This window comes from Aquila chrysaetos, chromosome 13, assembly GCF_900496995.4.
Source record: "Aquila chrysaetos chrysaetos chromosome 13, bAquChr1.4, whole genome shotgun sequence".
Lineage (NCBI taxonomy): Eukaryota > Metazoa > Chordata > Aves > Accipitriformes > Accipitridae > Aquila > Aquila chrysaetos.
This window is the reverse complement of record NC_044016.1, coordinates 41,221,463-41,240,217: the sequence shown is the minus strand read 5'-3', so window position 1 is coordinate 41,240,217 and position 18,755 is coordinate 41,221,463. Positions and strand designations below refer to the sequence as shown.

At 42.0% G+C, this 18,755-nt stretch overlaps 1 protein-coding gene across 8 annotated transcripts in view; it reads left to right on the top strand.

Moving 5' to 3' along the window:
• AAK1 (AP2 associated kinase 1) overlaps positions 1-18,755 on the top strand; it is an 87,613-nt gene that overhangs the window by 61,692 nt on the left and 7,166 nt on the right. For 3 of the 8 annotated variants that reach the window (XM_030034438.2, XM_030034440.2, XM_030034439.2), the window contains 5 exons: positions 3,078-3,179; positions 4,840-4,941; positions 5,740-5,850; positions 9,351-9,455; positions 11,021-13,192. The exons of 3 other annotated variants lie outside the window; for them this stretch is intronic. In XM_030034438.2, the coding sequence (XP_029890298.1) occupies positions 3,078-3,179; positions 4,840-4,941; positions 5,740-5,850; positions 9,351-9,455; positions 11,021-11,115 (515 nt within the window). In that variant the 3' untranslated portion in view covers positions 11,116-13,192. Of the gene's footprint in view, positions 1-3,077; positions 3,180-4,839; positions 4,942-5,739; positions 5,851-9,350; positions 9,456-11,020; positions 13,193-18,755 lie in introns of those variants that run through there. 2 more of the 8 variants (XM_030034441.2, XM_030034442.2) reach the window with 2 other exon arrangements.

Genomic DNA, 18,755 nt, shown 5'->3' with positions numbered 1-18,755 from the left:
CTACAGGTTAGTACAAGATGTAACACAAAACAGAAACCAGGGAAATGAACTGCTAGGCCTCAAAATTGAATGAGGCATCTGATTTTTGTTACCTTTGTTATCTCCTTTCCCATTCATCCTGACATCATCTTGTTTTTGTGGACCTCCTCAGCCTCACTCAAAAGGTATAAAGTCCCTTTTAATCATGCCCTAAGAGATGCAGTGGCTATCTGTAACAGCGTTGGCATATTAGCACCAACAATGAAGGAAACGAGAAGGGAGATCTCGTGAGACAAGTAACAAAATAAGACAAAGAACCACTGACAGTCTAAAGCTTTGCATAAAACCAGTTGAGCTCAGGGGGCGGGAGGGAAAACTAACATGTAGAGAGAAGAACACCATGTTTATTCTCATAATTTCTGCATGTTTAAAAAGTGTGAGTGAGCTCAATAGGCATCTTTCTAGTACCTGACGAAGACGCAGTTCTACTGTGTGTCGTGGTTTGAGCTCAGCCGGTAACAAAGGACCACGCAGCCGCTCGCTCGCTCCTCCCGCCCCCCTCCGGTGGGATAGGGGGGAGGCGGAGGAGAGAAAAGAAAAAAAACCTGGAACCTCGAGGGTTGAGATAAGGGCAGTTTACTGGGATGATGCAAAAAAGTTACAACAGCAGCAACGGTACTAATGAAAGAGTATACAAAAAAAGGAGTGATGCACAGTGCAACTGCTCACCACCTGAGACCCGACGCTCCGCCACTTCCCCCGCCGGAAGTCGAGAGAGAGCCCCCGCCCGCTCCCCATTTATATACTGGGCATGATGTCACACGGTATGGAATAGCTCCTTGGCTAGTTCAGGTCAGCTGCCCCGGCTATGCCCCGCCACCTCCCAGGTTCCTGTAAAAATCAACTCTATCCCAGCTGAACCCAGGACACTGTGTTAAATGGAAAGTCTGCAGTAATGAAAAAGGAGGAAACTTTGGAAAAGTAAGGCTGAAGGAGGGAGACTTCAGGGAGCAAGACACTTTGGATCATAAAAGGAATGATATATACTGTATATATGGGTTTGAAGATACAGGTTGATGCAAGCACCTTGGGAAGAGCTGGGCATTGGCAGACAGGCCTTCTGAGCCTGCCTTAAAAGCAGTATTTTAGGCCTGAATCACTAAAATGTGAATACATTGACAATGTACATACATGTCACTTCATAGGTTAAAAACTTCATCTCAGAGTAGGAGCCAAAACCAATTTGAAAGTGCCCAACTCTGAAACAATCCATAATTTCTCCCACAGTTATGTCCTGTGCCTTGCTATATGGATTAATTGATTTAAAATGCTGTTTAAGTCAGCTGTACCCTGGGTGGATACCTGTTATTTTACCGCTTCCTTTCCGGGAAAAGGAATTGAGCGTGTTCCCTGTCGTCTTGTCCCCATGTCTTTCTCCTGTGTTGTTATGTTTTCCCAACATGCTGTAATCAGTTCCATGCTTCTTAGCCCCCTTTTGATAGCATCAACACCTCTTTCTGTTGCCAAGCCCCTGCTCCCAGCCCCTCCATTCATGCGAGGAAAAAGCCCCTCTTTGTGCAGCTGAGAAGCCAAGAATGATACCTTTGCAGATGGGGTGCATTTTCTTTGGCAAATCCAGCCTTTAAAATTGAGTATTCCTCATAGAGGTGGGAAGGTTTCAAGTACATTCAAAGCTGCTGTTCCTGTCAGGATTTTCCTTTCGGTTGACCTTCTTCAGGTCTTTAATGGTGTAACAGCTGCCTCTTGGGTTGCTTTTTAGGTTTCCTTGCCCTCCTGGTTGCTTTAGTGTGTTGACTTCTGAAGTTTTTTGTGGGGAGTACAATTTGTCCTGCTTTGAATAAATAGTTCCAAAGCTGCTAGGCTATTTTATTATTTATATAGGGCAATAAAAAAGATTTATATTATTACCGTATATGTAACAGTGCAACTAAAGCTTTTCTTTGGCTTTCTCAGCATGGTAAGTCTTTTATACAGCAGTATTCCAGAGCCTGTGCTTTTGTGCAGTTGTGAGCACGTTTTCTTTGGATAATAAATAATAACACCAGCCTTTGAACTCAAAACATAAAATATAGATGTAAGAATTTTGTAAAGGTATAGCTGTGGCAGGGCCACAGCTCATTCTAATGTTAGATTATAAATGCAGTCATTTCAACAAGTTGAAATGGCCAGACTTGTCTGTGTGGAGCAAATTTTATCAGTGCTGTTCTACCGAAGGTGATTACTTCTAGCAAATCCTGAAAATGTTCTTCATCTTGTTCTGTGAAAGGTAAATAATTAAGCTCATTATTGATAAACCTGGTTAGTATGATTGCAAAATCACTCAACCACCAGATTAATAATTGAGACTAACTTTTTGCCCAGGCTATCTGGATTTCTTTGTGTGAAGGATGATGGGAACCACAGGAGTTGTACTGCTGAGAATGACGTGTCTGATTTGAAACATGATGTTTGAAATAATTGTTAACTAGGCAGCTGTTTAACCGAAGGACAAGTTCTGATGTCTGGCACTGTAGTGTCTCAATGTTTTCTGGTTTTGCTCAAGGTCTTAAGGGCTGTAAGTATTCCATTCTTGAGCAAATTAATAGGCATTGTATACCTAGCTCTAGCATCTTGGACTTCTGATCATATCTTCCGTTTCTTCTCATTATACAAAGACTTCCCCAGCATAGGAAGATGAGAGGGGAAAAATTGCAGGTTTGTTTTTGTTTGTTTGGGGTTTTTAATTTGATTTTCAGTGGGTCATGTTAAGCTTTTGTGCTTTGGCTAGGAATGAAAGAACTCCATGCTATTTTACAGCAGCTCCTTAGGGAGAGCAGTGCACAGTGGGTGAGGATGTTCTCAGTTGTCTTAGGTGACCATGGGCAGCTGGTGAAGAGCTGCCCTCATATATCGAAGTGATAGTGTTATTTGCACGCAAAATGGTCCAGATGCTCTTCTGAGGCTGACACACTGGACTATGAGCCACTGAATTGAGCACCTGATTAATGTTGTCTTTTCTTGTTTTTTGTTTTGTTTTGTTGGGTTTTTTTTGCTTTTTTCTCTGTTGCCTGCCTTCCTCCTTTTCCCGCTTAACCCAGAAAAACTCATTGAGGGACTCAAATCTCCTGAGACTGCGCTTCTGCTCCCCGATATCCTGCCTCTCGCTGACCCCTTCGGTAGCACATCAGACGCTGTGAATGGTAAAAATAACTCAGGGCGCCTCCTCCCCTTTGTCTTACATGGCATGTCTGGTCCTGCATGATAACTCTGCGTGTTTACCCCAACTGGGCTCTCAAAACAACCGCTAATGTTGGTGAAACGCAATGTGATAGGAAGTTACAGATTATGCTGAGACAGATCTGCCTTTTCTCCATGAGACTAGCCTCTGAACAGCAAAGACTTGGTATTTGCATTTAAAATCTAGGCTTACTGATTTGGCTCAATAACATGGCATGGTTGTGCCTTATGTGTTCTTCTGGTCTTGGTAGAAGAAAGTTAATTGTTGACTGAAGGAAAAGATGCAAAAGATCCCTCCATTTCTGCTAGGGACTTCATGTGTAACCATGGCCCAGGCACTGAGCCTGTCTGTGTCTCCATCAACCCTCAGCAGGATGAGGACAGCATTGCCTTAGACCTGGGGCATATGCTGAGAATAAATGTGCTAGGCTGCCATGAGCCCAGATGCAACAGGCTCAGGCAGTATAAAGATTTAGGAGTGTTGCAGAATCGTATTTTGATCTACTTGCCAAATGTACTAAAGACTAATAACTGCAGGTTGCTGTGAGTTGCAATCAGCTGCTTTTGTGGTTTTGGGTACCAGCCAGGGTCCACTAGCTAGCTGGTTGCAACCTTGTAGCTTTGAATAGAAAGGTAGGAAATGAGTCACCTTAAATAGTAAGACTTTTTCTGCCTTTCACAATTTCTGGCAGTTGTCTGAGTACTCTTAGATAATGATCCTGCAAATCACACACACTGCTATGCAAACAAAAATATTCATTAATCTCTCAAGTTGACTGACTAGACCATTTCTGGTCCTAGCATTTGAGTGCATCCTTGTTCTGGAATTTAACTTCTTGGTTATTACCTTGATGTTGGCCCTTGAGAAAGACACACAGATAAGCATTATACCTGGCTGGTATGACTATGACAGTTACCCTCCATGTCTCTCCCCCTTCCATTTATGGTTTCCATAAAAACAAATCTTTCTATCCAGCCTTTGTAAACATCTCCTTTTGTATCCACTTCATGGACGTCAACATTAGATGATACTGGGAACTGGTCTTTTCAGTAAGATGTTGAGTTCTAAAACTTTATCACATTTCTGTAGGGTCTGCAATCTTTGCTCCACTAGGCACTCAAAATGAAAAAAAGATCCTACAACTTGGCTTTTTACAAGCCTAACTGGGAATATGCTAAAGGGTCCACAGCAGGTATTTTAATGATCTGTTACTTCTAATGCAAGGGGACTCCTTCAAGGTCAGTGTTTTCCTTTTGCTGGAATAGGATCTTGCAAAAGCTTATAGTTATTTGCCCAGCCTCTGGCCTGCTGCTTAGCTGCAGGGCAGGCATTATTAACCTCCCATTCCACCCTCTGGATGTTTCACATTGGGCTTGCACAAATTAAAAAAAAATAAATAAAACACAGAAAAACCCAACAAACACTAATGTGTTACAGTCTTTCCTCATGATTAAATTAACATCAGTCTAACTTCAGCCTCTTGTTGCTGCCAGTATAGCTGACATGTATTAAAGGGTCACTAAAGGATTCAGACAACTGCCGCCTTAGTTCTTACTTATGCTGTGTCTTGCAAACTAACCTCTGGCTTCTTCTCTGCTCTGGTATTTTGCACATTTGGAAAGGAAAACCTGATGTAGCTGTTGAGAGTCTCATACCAGGCCTCGAGGCTCCATTGCCCCAACGCCTTGTGTCACAGACGGAGTCAGTTGCCTCCAACAGAACAGGTTGGTGAGGCAGGAGGGTGTTGGGCGGTAGGGATGCATCGTACCGGTGTGGGCTGTGTAAATCAGAAAGCACTATCCGCTTAAACATAAGCATCTCTGCTGCTTTTCCCACCAGTGTAAACTGGGCTTGTTTGTGTGTCTTGTTAAGTGGATTCTGCATGGCTCCTTGAAGGTCAATGTTACTTGTCTCCTTGTGAAGAATGGTACAGTATTCTTTCCCACTGTTACAGATCTATAGGTGCCAGAGTATTGCTCCGATTAAGTGCTTTTGAAAACTGGAGCAGTCACTGATTTTTTTTTTTTTTTTTTTAATCTGTTCCATTGGGGTGTGGTAGTAAGCAATTTGTGTCCCTTTCTTACTGTGAAGGCCTTATCTGGCCACTTTTGCATCAGATGGACTCGACCTCTTTTCAGAGGTCTCTTGTGAAACATGCAGCGCACTTTGTTTTGCCAGAGAGTCCCTGCAGCTCTCTTCCCTCCCATGCTCCCCTTCACTGCCCCTACTTTAACCTGTCACTTGTATGGGATTTCATTGTTCTATACTCAGCTTTAGAGGGCAGTTAACCCCAGAGAATGTGTTATATGCTGCTAAAGGTGTTGGGAATCCCTTTGCCCTCACTGCAGAGCGGTAAGAAATGTTTTTCATCACAAAAAATGGTAGCTTTTGTGCTGGTTTTGCATCAAAGCTCTGTTTGTACACTAAGTGGATGGGAAAAGGAATGTGAGAATATGAGCTTAACAGTGTTTGTGTCCTGTTTAATGCTACCTTGCGGCCTTTGGATGCTAACCTGGATTCAGACTCTCTCACTGGGGAAGACTCTCTGCTTGACTGTTCTCTACTTTCTAACCCTGCTGCTGACCTCTTGGATGAGTTTGCTCCCGTAGCTTTCGCAGCTCAACCTCACAAAGGTAAACTGTCCCTTTGTCTCTAACACCTAATCAGTCCTGGGACGTGGTCTTTAGCTGTCATGAAGTGAAGCTGATACCAGTTTACACAAGCAGATGGTCTGACCCATGTTCTAGTGGTGTGAGGTTTTTTTGGTTTGGTTTTGTTTTGTTTGTTTGGTTTTTTTCCCCAAGCCATTGTTTTGTTTTCTTCCCAAGCTGGTGAAACTTGGAATGTACATTGAAGTACTAAGGGAAAAATAATAGATAAAAGTATTCAGCTTGACTGTAAAGACAAGGTTTGTCAAGACAGGTGGCATCTTTCATGAAACAGGGATACAGCAGAAGGGATACAGTAGGCTTAAAGGGTAGGCTTTTCAGATTTGTAAGTGAAGGCAGTCTGGTTTTGCTTTTCGCACATGGGCTTTAACACCTGCTTTTATGTTGCATTAATAATTCTGGAAGGGAGCCTGATAATCGTCTATACTGGTGTCACAGGTTTTTGAAACGAAAGGAATTTTTTTTTTGGTTTGTCAGAGTTAGCGTCCGAGGCACATGAGTGAGCTCTTTCAGATCTAGAGAATGTTTTCCTTTTCAGAGGTTATCAGGAGAAGTTTCTTGAGTCAAACTGCAGTGTCACAGCAAACATGAATGAAGTCTAAGTGCAATATCCAACTGAAAAATGGAACAGTTTCATAGTAACAAAAAAAACAGAGCCGAAGAAGAGAAGCAGACCGTGTGTGGTAATTTCTAAGAGCTGCAGATTAGCCCTTGCAGTACATCAGTATTTAAGCTTGAGTAGAACTGTGGAAATACTGTGCAGTGATCAGAGTTCTGTTCTCTTTCCACTAACAAGCAAGAGTAAAGGACCCTGGGAAGCTGGGTCCTAACTCAGATGGCTTTTATTTTTCCAAGCTGCAGAGTATCCAGATGAAATCTGGGCGCTCTTCATGCAGTGTGGCTGGAGCAGTGGCAGTGGAATAGTTTGAAGAGCTATCAGCTGAAGTGTGACTTGCGTGGTGAACTTTTCCTGCTCTGTTCTGGCACATCCCTATTATGGGCTAAAGCAGTTGTGAGCAGTGCATCTGTCCCTTGGGGACAATGCCAGATGTTAGCAGATGACTCTCACATAAGCCAAGCTTGTAGTGAATACTGGGTAGTAAGCATCCACCTGGGAGAGAGGGAAGACCAGGACTTCTGTGCTATTTATTGCCTTGAAAAGAGAGGCACGGAGCACACTGAGTGCTAGCTACTGAGTGCCCCTTGACAACAGGCTTTGCTTAGCTCATTTGGTAAGTATCCCTATAGCAACAGAAAATGATCTGTCCTCAGAGGAATCGCTGTAAAAACAGTCTGTAATCAATTTTTACACTTGATGGCACTTCAAAATGAGTTTGTGTTTTTCATAGAGCTTTTGGGTTTAAACAAGCAGTTGTTCTAATTGCTCATTGCTATAATACACTTCCATGCCACTTTGTTTTGAGTAAATGGCTCGAAATGTATGTCGAGCAGTTATTACTCCATGTCTGGAACATACCAAAGCCAAAACATTGTCGGTGTGACTTAATGAGAAAATGAATTAACAGACTCCTGTGTGACTTCTCCCAGGCTGCCCTGCTGTTCCCTCTGGGATGAGAAAGGCTCACATTTGACAAGGAAAGTGAGACTTCTATTAGCAGGGTGGGGGGCAAAAATATTAAAATCTTCCAAAACTCATTTATGGCTTGTTTTCAAACACTGCTTTTATAGCTCTGGGTGTGGTCCTTAACCATAGATCTGTCTCAATCATTTTTTTGTTTGTTTGTTTGCTTTGTTTATCAAATCCTGGCTTTGGTGATGTAAATCACCTCTGGGGCAGATGCTGCTGTCCATGGCTGTAATCAGCCTGTGGAACTGCAATGCTGCAAGTTATCAGTGGGATCAGGAGAACTTGAAAAAGCAGCCATGGTCTGGGCATGGATTGATGCTCCAACTGTGCCATAGCATCCTTTCCTTTGTCCTTTACTAGGCTGTTTTCTGGCCTCTGAATTTTGTTGAGCCTTCAGGATTCCTTAATTTGCATTTGCTGAATACAGTACTAAGCTGCCTGTATGTAAGGGGAGAATTTTTCTACTTATGGTGGTGTACAGTCACTGAGGTGAGCTCAAACGCTTCTGAAGGAGTTTTGCCCACATAGGGACACTTGCCAGCCTTTCCCTCTCCTTAGGAAAGATAGTCCACAATTGAGCAGTGCTCCTTCAGTAGCTTCTTGTACAGCAAACTCCAGAGCTATGAGCAATTGTATGTATAAATAAAATGAAACAGAAATAGGATGCTTGCAAAGGCTCCCAGGTATCTTGAGAAAAGCCACAAATACATGCCTCCAGAGACAGAGGGATGACAAGATGAGACTTTCTGTTAAGATGAAATGTCTTTGTGTTTCTGACACTTTACACACTAGTCCCCAATAAAATTGTGGGGTTTTTTTCTGAATCTTATCCTCCAGAGGACATTGTATTTCTACAAGTGGTTTCTTGCATCATCTCACCCCCAAACCTGTGAGCGTATTTGTTAGCTTTAGGTAAAGAGCTTTTATTCTTGATAGGATTCAAACAGGAATGTTCCTGTTCCTTGGAAACCATCGACTTGTACATGTCCTTGCTAGGCTTTCAGAAATATTCCATGTAGTAATTGAGGACCAGATTTTGGAAGGTATTTTAGGTGTCTAAAGTAACAAATAGTGATGCACAGTGAGAGTGTGAAAGTCCCTAAAGGTATGTAATTGCCTGATAAGGCAGATAAATGTCTCATCTACTGTAGAGACTGTTGAAAGTGCCTCCCACCAAGTGTCTAACTGCAGTTGACGTGGTTTGAAATCAATGGAATTATGTGCCAGAACTGCTCTAGGGGCCTTTAAAAAATCTCTCGGTGTCTAGTTACGTCTTCAGGCATTTAAACTCCTTGGAAATCTGACTTCATATTGCACTTGTTTTATCACTGTAGGTGAAAGCTCAGGGGTTTTGTTTCACGTAGATGACTGGAATTTCTTCTGTGTGTGTGTTTTGGGGTTTTTTTTTGTTTGGGGTTTTTTTTTTTTTTTTTTCCCCCAGCCCTTTTCTTCTCCCTGTGCATGAGAGCTGGTAGCTGGAGAGCCAGATTGCTCTCTCAAACTGTACTAATATCTGACAGCCACTGGATGATGATAAAGAATATCTTCAACCCATGGGAGCTTAAGCCCCAGGCTTTTACCCCAGCTTTGAACTATGCCAATTGTTAAGCCTTCAGATTGGCCAAATTTTATTTTGGTTCTCATGACTTGGCTTGCGATTTGTTTTTTTCGCCTCCACTTTTGTATTTAATTGGCTCTCTTACTTCTTACCTTCTTTACCAAAGACTTACCAACTTTATTTCACCTTTTAAATGAAACGCCTGCTTCTAAATCCTGTCTCTGAAAACATAAAAGTGTTCTAACACTTTGTAGCAATTCTAACCAGCCTTCTCTGCTATCTTTGCTTCTTTACCTCTGTTTCTCCTATATGCTGCAGAAGATACTAACCTGATATCAGGCTTTGATGCTCCTGAGGGCTCTGAAAAAGTGACAGAAGATGAGTTTGACCCAATTCCAGTGTTGATATCCAAAAACTCACAAGGTAAGCCAGGATGTGGGGGTGAAAAGGGAAGGAAAAAAGGAAACAATGAACATAAATTAGTTCTGGGGCAGTGGTGCTGCAGCACATGTGAAGTAGATCAAATTGTAAACTGTAAGATGCTATCATTGTAGTATTTAGTGAGCTTAGTCTTTCTCTGATTTACATTGGCCTTGAAATTTCTCTAGATTCTCTGTTTGTGACAAGATTGCATGTCCAAAAAGATAATAGACGTGCAAGCATCTTTAGATCCCATGAAGTAATTTCTACCAGTCTGCCAGGCAGGGTACACAAATACCTCTGTGACTAAAGTGCAATGGAGAACTATGTTCTCCAGTGTTCTTATTTACTGTTCAAGCCAATGAAAGGAGGCCCTTTGACTTTTAAGTTAACTTGGCATGAGGCGCAAGAAAGGAAGATGATGGTAATCCTTTATAACTCTGAAACTCCTGCTGGAAGTGAGTTGTTTTCACTTCTGACTGATGCCTTTCAAAGGACCTTGTGGGAACTGAGTGTGAGAAGTTTGGTAGATGGTACCCACCTCCCTTGAAGAGCTCTGAGCAGAGACCTTAGGACAGAGACTGGAAAGTTTCTCATTTTATAGCATTCCTGTCACCTAGATCGCATTAATGTGATCTTTGCAAACAGTTCCAGCCTTATGTAGGGTTAAGTGTAAGAAGCAGCACTCTTTCCTTAGAAGAAATAGTAGTGCTGCATTTGTAGCTCTTGCAGGGACAGAAGTAGGCAGCATTTTGCAGTCTGGTCAGTCAAATAGGACTTCTCTCTGCAGTCACACCATTGAAAAGTTTTGATTACAGCTTTTGATATGCTAGCATAGGTTTAAAGACATACTCCAGGGCTTCCTTTTTTTGGTGTGGGTTTTTGTTGATTGTTTGTTTGTTTGTTTGATCATAGATTGTTTACAGCAGGAATGTGCTGTACACCTGCTCTGCATCTAATGCTAGCTTTCAAAGACTGGCACACATTAGAAAAAGTTCTCAGACATTAGAAACCCTGCTCCTGTTGAAAGTCAGAGAAGATTTCTACCAAAGTTGGGCAAAGATAGGGTACCTTGAATAAAGGGGAGCATCTTTCTTTCAGTATCAAAGTACCAGTTATAGAAAGCCACATGATAGCTCAACTTTCCTTGAGGTAGCTGGTAACTCAAAGATGCTCTTAAAACAGCAACTAATTTTCAAGATTTAAAACTTTGAACAGTCCTTTCTATAGGTTATGGGAGTTCTTATAATTGCTTTGTAGATCCTTTAGTAAGGACAGAATTCTGCAGCTTGGATGTAAACCTTGGGAAAAAGAAATGGTTTGTAGAGATTTGTTGGCTGCCGTGATGTTTTTCCACGCAAGTCTAGCGAGCTAGGTTTGGGGGGTGGGGAAAGGGTGGAAGACCAAGCAGGGGAATGTTGTTGCTCTCGTGATGCAAATAATGAGAAGAACTTGAGCAATTTTTCTGTTTTGCTTTGACTTTTTTCTTTCTTGCTTGATCTTGAACATCTGAAACTGTCGTGTGTGTGTCCTGTTCAATACTGAATTCCTATCTCTCACACTTTCAGGTGGGCATTCTAGAAACAACAGTGGAAGCTCTGAGTCCAGTCTTCCCAACATAGCCAGGTCTTTACTGCTGGTGGATCAGCTCATAGACCTGTAGCAGTGACACAGTAGCAGACGCAGTTTCTGTAACGTACCTAATCCTCCGTTTTCATTTCCAGAAGAGTTACCTTCAGTTGTGGTTCTTTGGGCCTTTTTTTTTTTTTTTTTTTTTTTTTTTTTTCTTTAAAAGAAAAACAAATCTGCCAACAGGAGACAGTCACCCTTCTTTCTCCCTGTCTTCCCATGCCCTGGGAAAGATTCTGTCTCAGTTCTCCGGGTAGTCCTCTCTAAAGCTGGTAAAAACCTGTTGTGGTTCCTTCTGCACCTGTCTTTAATAGCCTATGTCTAAAGGGAGCACCGTCCTTAGCCACCCTGCTGAGATGTACACATAGCACCATGGAAAGCCTAACTGTAAATGAATTAGATAATTGTAGCTGGTGTATGATCCCTGCATACAACAGACTCCTTTTTCCTTAGAGTAGTGTGTGAACAACTGTGTTTCAATCTTTGCGTTTGTGTTTTTGGGTTTGTTTTTTGTTTTGTTCCTGTTTTCTGATGAGTGGGCAGGAGGAAGGGGACAGGTGAAATAAGTAGGGACGTCCCTCTCCTGCAGAATACATGTTAGGAGAGCTGATGTTTCTAAATTGCCAGTATATGCTTCAGAGGAGGAGAAAGCACCCAATTCCTCTGAAGTAGTCTTGCCTAGTACCTCTGGTGATGGTGTATATGAAGAGTTTTCCGGACTGCCCCCAGCTAATGGTTTGCTGTTTAACAATCCTGCTTGTGAATGCACTGCTCTTCCTTGGGGGAGGGGAAAAAAAAAAGAAAAAAGAAAAAAAGAAAAAAACAAACCCGATTGTTAAAGCTGCAGAAATGACCCTAAGTGAAATATAACAAGGTTTTGAACCAAATACATGTAAGTATGGCTGTGACTAGCATTTTGTTGACCTTTTTTGGATGAAAAGGGCATTGTGGCAGCAGCAGATGTATTTTCTGTGACTACTTTTCTGTGTTTGACTGGAAAAAAAGAAAATCCCCCCAGCCTACTGTAAATTGTGTATGAAACAAATTGTCCTACGGTTGTTCGTCTATTTTTAATCCTGGTTTTAGTCAAGCATCTGGTATCTGTTCTGGGTTCCCCGTTTTTTCTTGTAACTGCCTATAGTGCAAACCAGTTAAGTATGGAACCATTTGTTTCAGTAGACAAAGGTGACTGTGGACTTTATTCCACTCTTAAGTCTTTGTGGAATAAGCATGCACTTGGTTCAGATGGTTTGAAATAAGTGCTGCTACAACTTGATGGGTTTTACCTTTTCTTTTTCCCTTCACATGCTTAGTTTGTCAACTAGCTGGATACGCTAAACTTGTTTTCGTTGGCTTATGGTCATGAAGTCCGGAATTTCTATCTTGTATTTGAAAGCTCTTTCTGAACAGAAGGACTCTTCCTCTGTAGTGGAATAATTAATAGCTTACTGCTAACCTTGTGTATGTGTATGTAGCTGTATTAGTAAAAGTGCAGTTTCCCATGTGCGAAAGTATGAACGACTGAAATATGTATGTACTGACCTCTCACTAAGAAGGAGAGAAATCAAAGTTTGTGACTACTCCTTTCCTATCTCCAGTCTCTCCGCTATTCCCCTGCCCCAACACTTAGTTTAACAAATTCTGTAAATAGAACTACCATCAATTGTGTCTGCTCTACATTACTCTTCTTTTAAAACCTACACTTAATAATAAAAGTATTGCTTAAGTGTGTTGTATCATTACATGTGTATACTGCACTTTCCAAGAGAAGCTTTACATGAGAACTATGGAAATGACCTTAGTAAAATTGTGGATAGAACTTTATTATTTTTTTGTTTTATATTCCTAAAGCACAGGCAAGCTGGACTGGAAAACATGAAGACGCTATAGATAGAAAGTTATTGTATAGTCAGATACTGAGATTATATGAAAAGAGAATGGATTTTAAAAAGTAACCATCTACTGTATATTAGAAACAAAGATTTCTGTGAATTAAAGTACTTTTAAAGAATGTTTAAGATTTTAAATCTAATGGCACTTGTTCAAGGGTTCTGGAAAAAATTATAAATGCACTGGGTTGTTAATAATGCTATTAAATAAGCAGATGTGAATGTTTATTTTATTGCTTTTTCAAGTAGCTATTCATGGATCTGGGTGGGAAATACAATACAATGGAAGCATATATTTTTAGACATGTCTATTATCTAGACCTCCTTCATCAGAAAATACTTGCCACTTATTTGCAGAATGAATGGAAAATGCGAGAGAGTTGAAATAAGTAGATATTGGGGATTAATTTTAAGCTCTCCAAAAAATGCAACTGTCCTATAGCCATTAGGTTAGTGTTGGTACGCTGCTCAAAAGTTGAGGAGTTTGTGTGAAAGCTGCTGCTGTGAAGGAACAAATTGAACTTTCATCCAGTGTCTGCATGGGAGACATTTGGTACCCAGCATTCCCAAAATGGTGTAAGAATGATTCTCTCTCATAGCTATGGTTGGAGCCTTGTTTGAAGCCATGGGAGATGTTTCTGTCCCCTTTTAAGGGTCGTAGGGTCAGGTGTGGTTAAGTAACGTAATAGAAACCTACAGTCAGCAAAATCACAGCAGAGTGATTCTCCTCTCTGCCCAGTATGTGCTGGTCATTCATGTCGGGATGACAGAGGAGCCTTTCTGTCCTAACAGGCTGGAGCTTGTAGTAGTGTTCTTGGCATTAATTATTTTGGTGGATCCTCCTGATAGGATACTACAAACGCAACCACAGTACACAGAACAATTTCCTTTTGAGTCAAGGTTGTGCTTTGGATGCAAGAATAAATTCTGGTTTTGAGGTGGCAAGATGTTCAAATGAATAGTTGAAACTTAGATGTTGGTTTGTACATACTCTGGAGGGGGCTTGGGCTTTGAGCTGCCCCTGCCTTTGGAAATCTCCCCAGTTCATCTTTTAACCGGATGAGCACAAGTGTCGCACCCACAATTCAGAAATCAGCAAATTTGTATTGTATCTGACAATATCCACTGCGTTGGGAGCATCTGTCCCCAAACCAGAAGGTGCTGCAGCTTCCTGAATTCTGGCTGTCCAAGTCTTCACAGGGTTCTTTGGGACTTGGCCAAGGATGAAGGACTTGGCCAGGGCTGCAGGCACTGTGCAACCTGCTGGAGAAGTCTGAGAGATGGGTGGAAGAATCTTAGCACTGGTGGCTTTGTGGCAGACCTTCTCCATCCTCTAACAGCCCACTTACCAGAAGCGAATGGCAGCTTGAGTGACTCTGTGTAGAGCAAAATTATTTTTGGAGGGGGCTTTTTGTAAATAAATGAATGATGGTGGCATTGTTCAGCCTGAAAGCTTGCAGGATATTGCCTCCAGTGACTTTCCAAAACCACCTTATTTAAAAATAGTTAAAAAAACCTATTTGTTATTAAAATGAAAGTTCAGATGCGATTCAGACCAAAAACGGAGTTCAGCAAGTTTGGGGCTATCCAAGCAAACATAAAATGTGGAGCATGTGGGCCTCTGACTATGGAAAATGTCATCAAACACATAGCGTGCTACACTAGCATCTGAAGTGCGTGCATGTCTGTATAGAGTAAGATATTTTCTTTTTAGCCAATGCATTTTCTAGTTCAGGAACTCTCATGGGAATCGGTCAGAGTTGGGGAGTAGCTGGCATGGATATGGGGGAAGCGTGAATGTGATGTGGGGGAGTGCTCTGATGAATGAAGCTTATCAGTCAACTCAGTTACCAATAGTTGGGTGAGACTAGTTCATGTGACTTTTTTTTTTTCTTTTTTTTTTTTCCCCCTGAGATGTGTGGGCACTGCACATTAAAACTGCATCACTCTAGCAGGAAACGTAGATGTGGGGTGGCAGGGGTGGGGCGGGGGGGAGATTTTCTTTGTATTTGGTTTTTGTTCCTGTGTAATTTCTGTAACTGAAAGAAGCAGTGCTCTGGGGACAGCCGTGCCTACGTACAGGAGCACAGACTCTGTGCACGGCATCAGATCTCATTGTTCCTTGGGAGGAAGGGTGGGTTGCTGCTTGGCTGGGGTTGTTTTAAGGACATTACTGATGTGTGAGACTTGTGCTCCTACACTCCACAGGAGGGAGTTTAGCCCCTAGAAACTCGCCTTATGTTTTTCTTAGACAGTCACAGACTGCATCTTAAAAATGACTTGCATACATAACACTTTGCTTATGCACAGGATAAAGGAGGGGAAAACCAAACGATGCTGTTAGTCTCCAGTTGGTCAGTCTTGTTCATAAACTGCTGGAATGTGGTGTGTGGGGTTGGTGTGTTTAACACCCACCCTGTCTCACTTTGTGTGGTGCAAATGACTGTATGAGCATGCCAAAACCAGAACATTAAACTCTTATCTTCTGGAACTGAAGAACCCTAGATCTGCTCCCATATCTGCTACTGTGCAGTGACTTTGAGCAGAAATGCTTGATTCTGCTGTCCAAATTGTTGTCTAGTGACGTAGTAATGGTGATGCTGACCTGTGGTGTTCTGCTTTGATACCTCCTCACTGAAAGCACTGTGTGGGGGTACTTCTGTACTGTTGTTTAATGATATTGCTTCTAGGAATCGGAATCCAAGGAGAAACTCCACTGTTTCAAGAACAAAGGAATGAGAAGTCTTTTGACCCTTTTCAAATGCTAAACTAGTAATCTTGCATACTAGTAATTGTGCTGATTTTTAGCTACCTGTTACCATATGTTGAGACCTTCCTGTCTTTGGCTTGATGAAATCAGGAGAGTTATTTGGTGGAAGCGTAGCTTTAGACTCTAGGAATGCCTCTGTTTCCCCTAACTTTCTTGTTTGGGGCTCCAGAAATGAGATCATCATCTCGGTGACTGCTCTGCCTCCTTGTGGCCCCTTGTAATAGGGAGAGTGAATGTTTTATAGCTTTCCTGTCAGTTATTTCAGTACTTTGCCACTTCGGTGCACTGTTTTCCGTAAAAGATGGGGGAACTCCATGCGTCAGTGCTCTAACTTAGGGTAAATGGTCTTTTCTTCAGGTTGCTATCTGAATACATGCAGGGTATATTCCTGGGGTACCAAGTGATAAGCGTTTTTATTACTAAGGTTCTCCCTGCAGAAGAGGAGCCTGAGTGTAGTTCAGGAATTGTTTCTTTAATATTTATATTTGACCCTGCAATAAAAAAAATTATACATGAATGTTGTACAAGGGTAAGGAGAAACCTCAGCTATAAACTTAAGCTTCTGTAAAGATTTTTATGCTGTAAAGCTTGCAGCTGTTAGGAGTGTGCATGCATTAAAACCTGAGCATTAATTGAAAACGTAAGGGATGCTTCCCCATGAAGTAACACACAGATCTCGGGAGTCCGGAGGAGGAGGGGACAAAAGAGGCAGCTGCCCCTTGACAGTGTCCATCTTGGCATAGGCAGATGTTAGGAAATGCTGCCTCTGCGAAAGAGGCATCTCTTTTTGCATGAGGGGTTGTGGGTGCTTTGTGTGTTGATTCAAGCCAACCATCTGCCTGTATCTTTTCAGGCCTCTTGCACAGTGTGCCCTTGGTGTGAATGGGAGCCGAGTCATCACAGAGAAGGGGCAGGGCTTCAAACAAAAAGGCACTGTTTGAGTTTCGGGAGATTTGTCCTTTACCCTCATGCTGTTACCAGCTCATGGAGTGACCCTTTCTCTCCTTTACTGTAACACAGAACAAAACTACCATGCCTTTTCATGTGAAACCATCCCTTGAATGCTTCAGTCTCGCTGGTCTCTGATCTCAGACCTGATGAAGCATCCATCGGCCCTGGCTAACTTAAATTCTCAGTCATCCTAAAAGTTATGCAGCATGTGCCTCTGAAACATTTGTCTGCAAAGCCTGTAGCTATGGCTGCTTATGGGAATGCACTGACCTTGTCTCATTAGCTCTAACCTGACCTTTACACAAAGGGGTTTGGGTTTTTTTGGTTTGATTGCACAGTTTGGTGTCTAAGTGTAGCTCGGACCTTTTTTAACATACAAGATTAACAACTGTGAGGGGAGATGTCTAAGCCACTGTCTAGTTAGACATGGACTTGGATGTTAGCTAAAGTAAAATGCTGGTATGATGTTGTCTTCCTTGTTGTAGTGATGCTGCCATAGCTCCTTCTGGAACTGTCCCTTTGTTTTCTGCCAAAGGAAACAAGCTGAGGGAATCCAAGAATGTGGGAAAGAAAAGGTGTCTGAGATCCATTACTGTGGGATGATGTCTGGAAGCCAGGTCTTCCTCCTTCAACGTCAGAAAAATAGAACATGGGAGCATAGATGGTGCTCCTCTCTTGTCAGTAAATCCCCAAACTTCTCAGGTAACCCACTGTGTTTTGCTATTGCTGTGCCCATTTTTGTTTTCAAATTATCAGGGCCCTTCCCTTCTTGCTGTATTGCCTAGCAGTTTTGAGTGAAACCAGCTCTTAACTGAAGGCTGGAATGAGTTCCTACCTAAGCATTGCTTCATTTTTCCCTCCCAGAGTAATTCACAACTCCTGTACTGACCTTAGCAAGGGAGAAAACTGCTTCCAAGCATTCGGTGCCCTTATCACTTATGATGGGCAGAGAGAGCAAGAAAGCATCGGAAAAAGTCATTTTTCCAAAAATAGAGCATTGTGCCTATCATATAGTGCTTCCAAGTTCAGAGACGCTTGCTGTTCCTGTCCTAAGCAAATGGGCTTATATCCTGTCAGCCTTTTTCTTCCTCTGTCCTAAATGTCATTGCTTATGTGAACATAGACACCTACTAATGCAAGTAACTCTTTAAAAAGAAAATTCTGATCAAATGACTTGTTTGTGCTGTTCTTGTGAAAAGTGGGTCATTGGTTTGCATTGGCATAATGTTCACTATGATAAATGCCTTTTTCCTTTCCTTGTTTTCCTGTACGCTGTGTTTCAGTGAGGACTGGGTAATTCAGAGGCATTTGCGTGATGTGGCAACTGGTCTTGCTCTGCTTCAGCCTGTATTCTCAAAATCTCACAATAATACCTGGTAAATATATAACCAGCCTCCTGGAAGAAAACACCACCATAAACGTACTGTTCCTGTCATCTGAGATTAGCATCTAAGGTTAAACCATTGCTGACAACATAGGCTTCAGGAAAGATAGATAGTATTTTTGTAGAGTAACTTATACAATGTTCACATATCTACACTGATTTATTTAGCAGTGTAATGTATCTAAGTGAATAGTTTCCCAATAAATACCGATTTTGATGCCTAATGAACGACTACTGTGTCTTTAATGGTGAGAAGTGACTGAGAACGGGTTAACTTGCATACGTCTACGGACTTGATCAAGAAATGATGCCTTGCGGGCTGCAATGGGTGTGCAAACATGAATGATTAACATGGGCAGACTATTAACCTGGGCGATGATGTTATTTTGTCACAGGAGGGTGGGGTTGGCTAGTACCTTGTCCATCAGTCAGTGGATACCAAATAACCTTCTTATCCTCCTCATTCTTTCTGCGATTCATACTGCTTAGTTTTCATATGCCTTTTTCCTATCCTCTTGCTAACATGAGTCCAATGACATACTCCTAACCTGCCAATAGTTCTTTGAAGGTAAGCTGTCTTCTGTTCTGTCTGTGTGAGTCGTAAGGCAAAGCCAGCCCCATCTTGGGCTTTTGTAACTGGGTAAAGAGCAGAACAACAAGCCTCTCCCTGCACTGTCTTG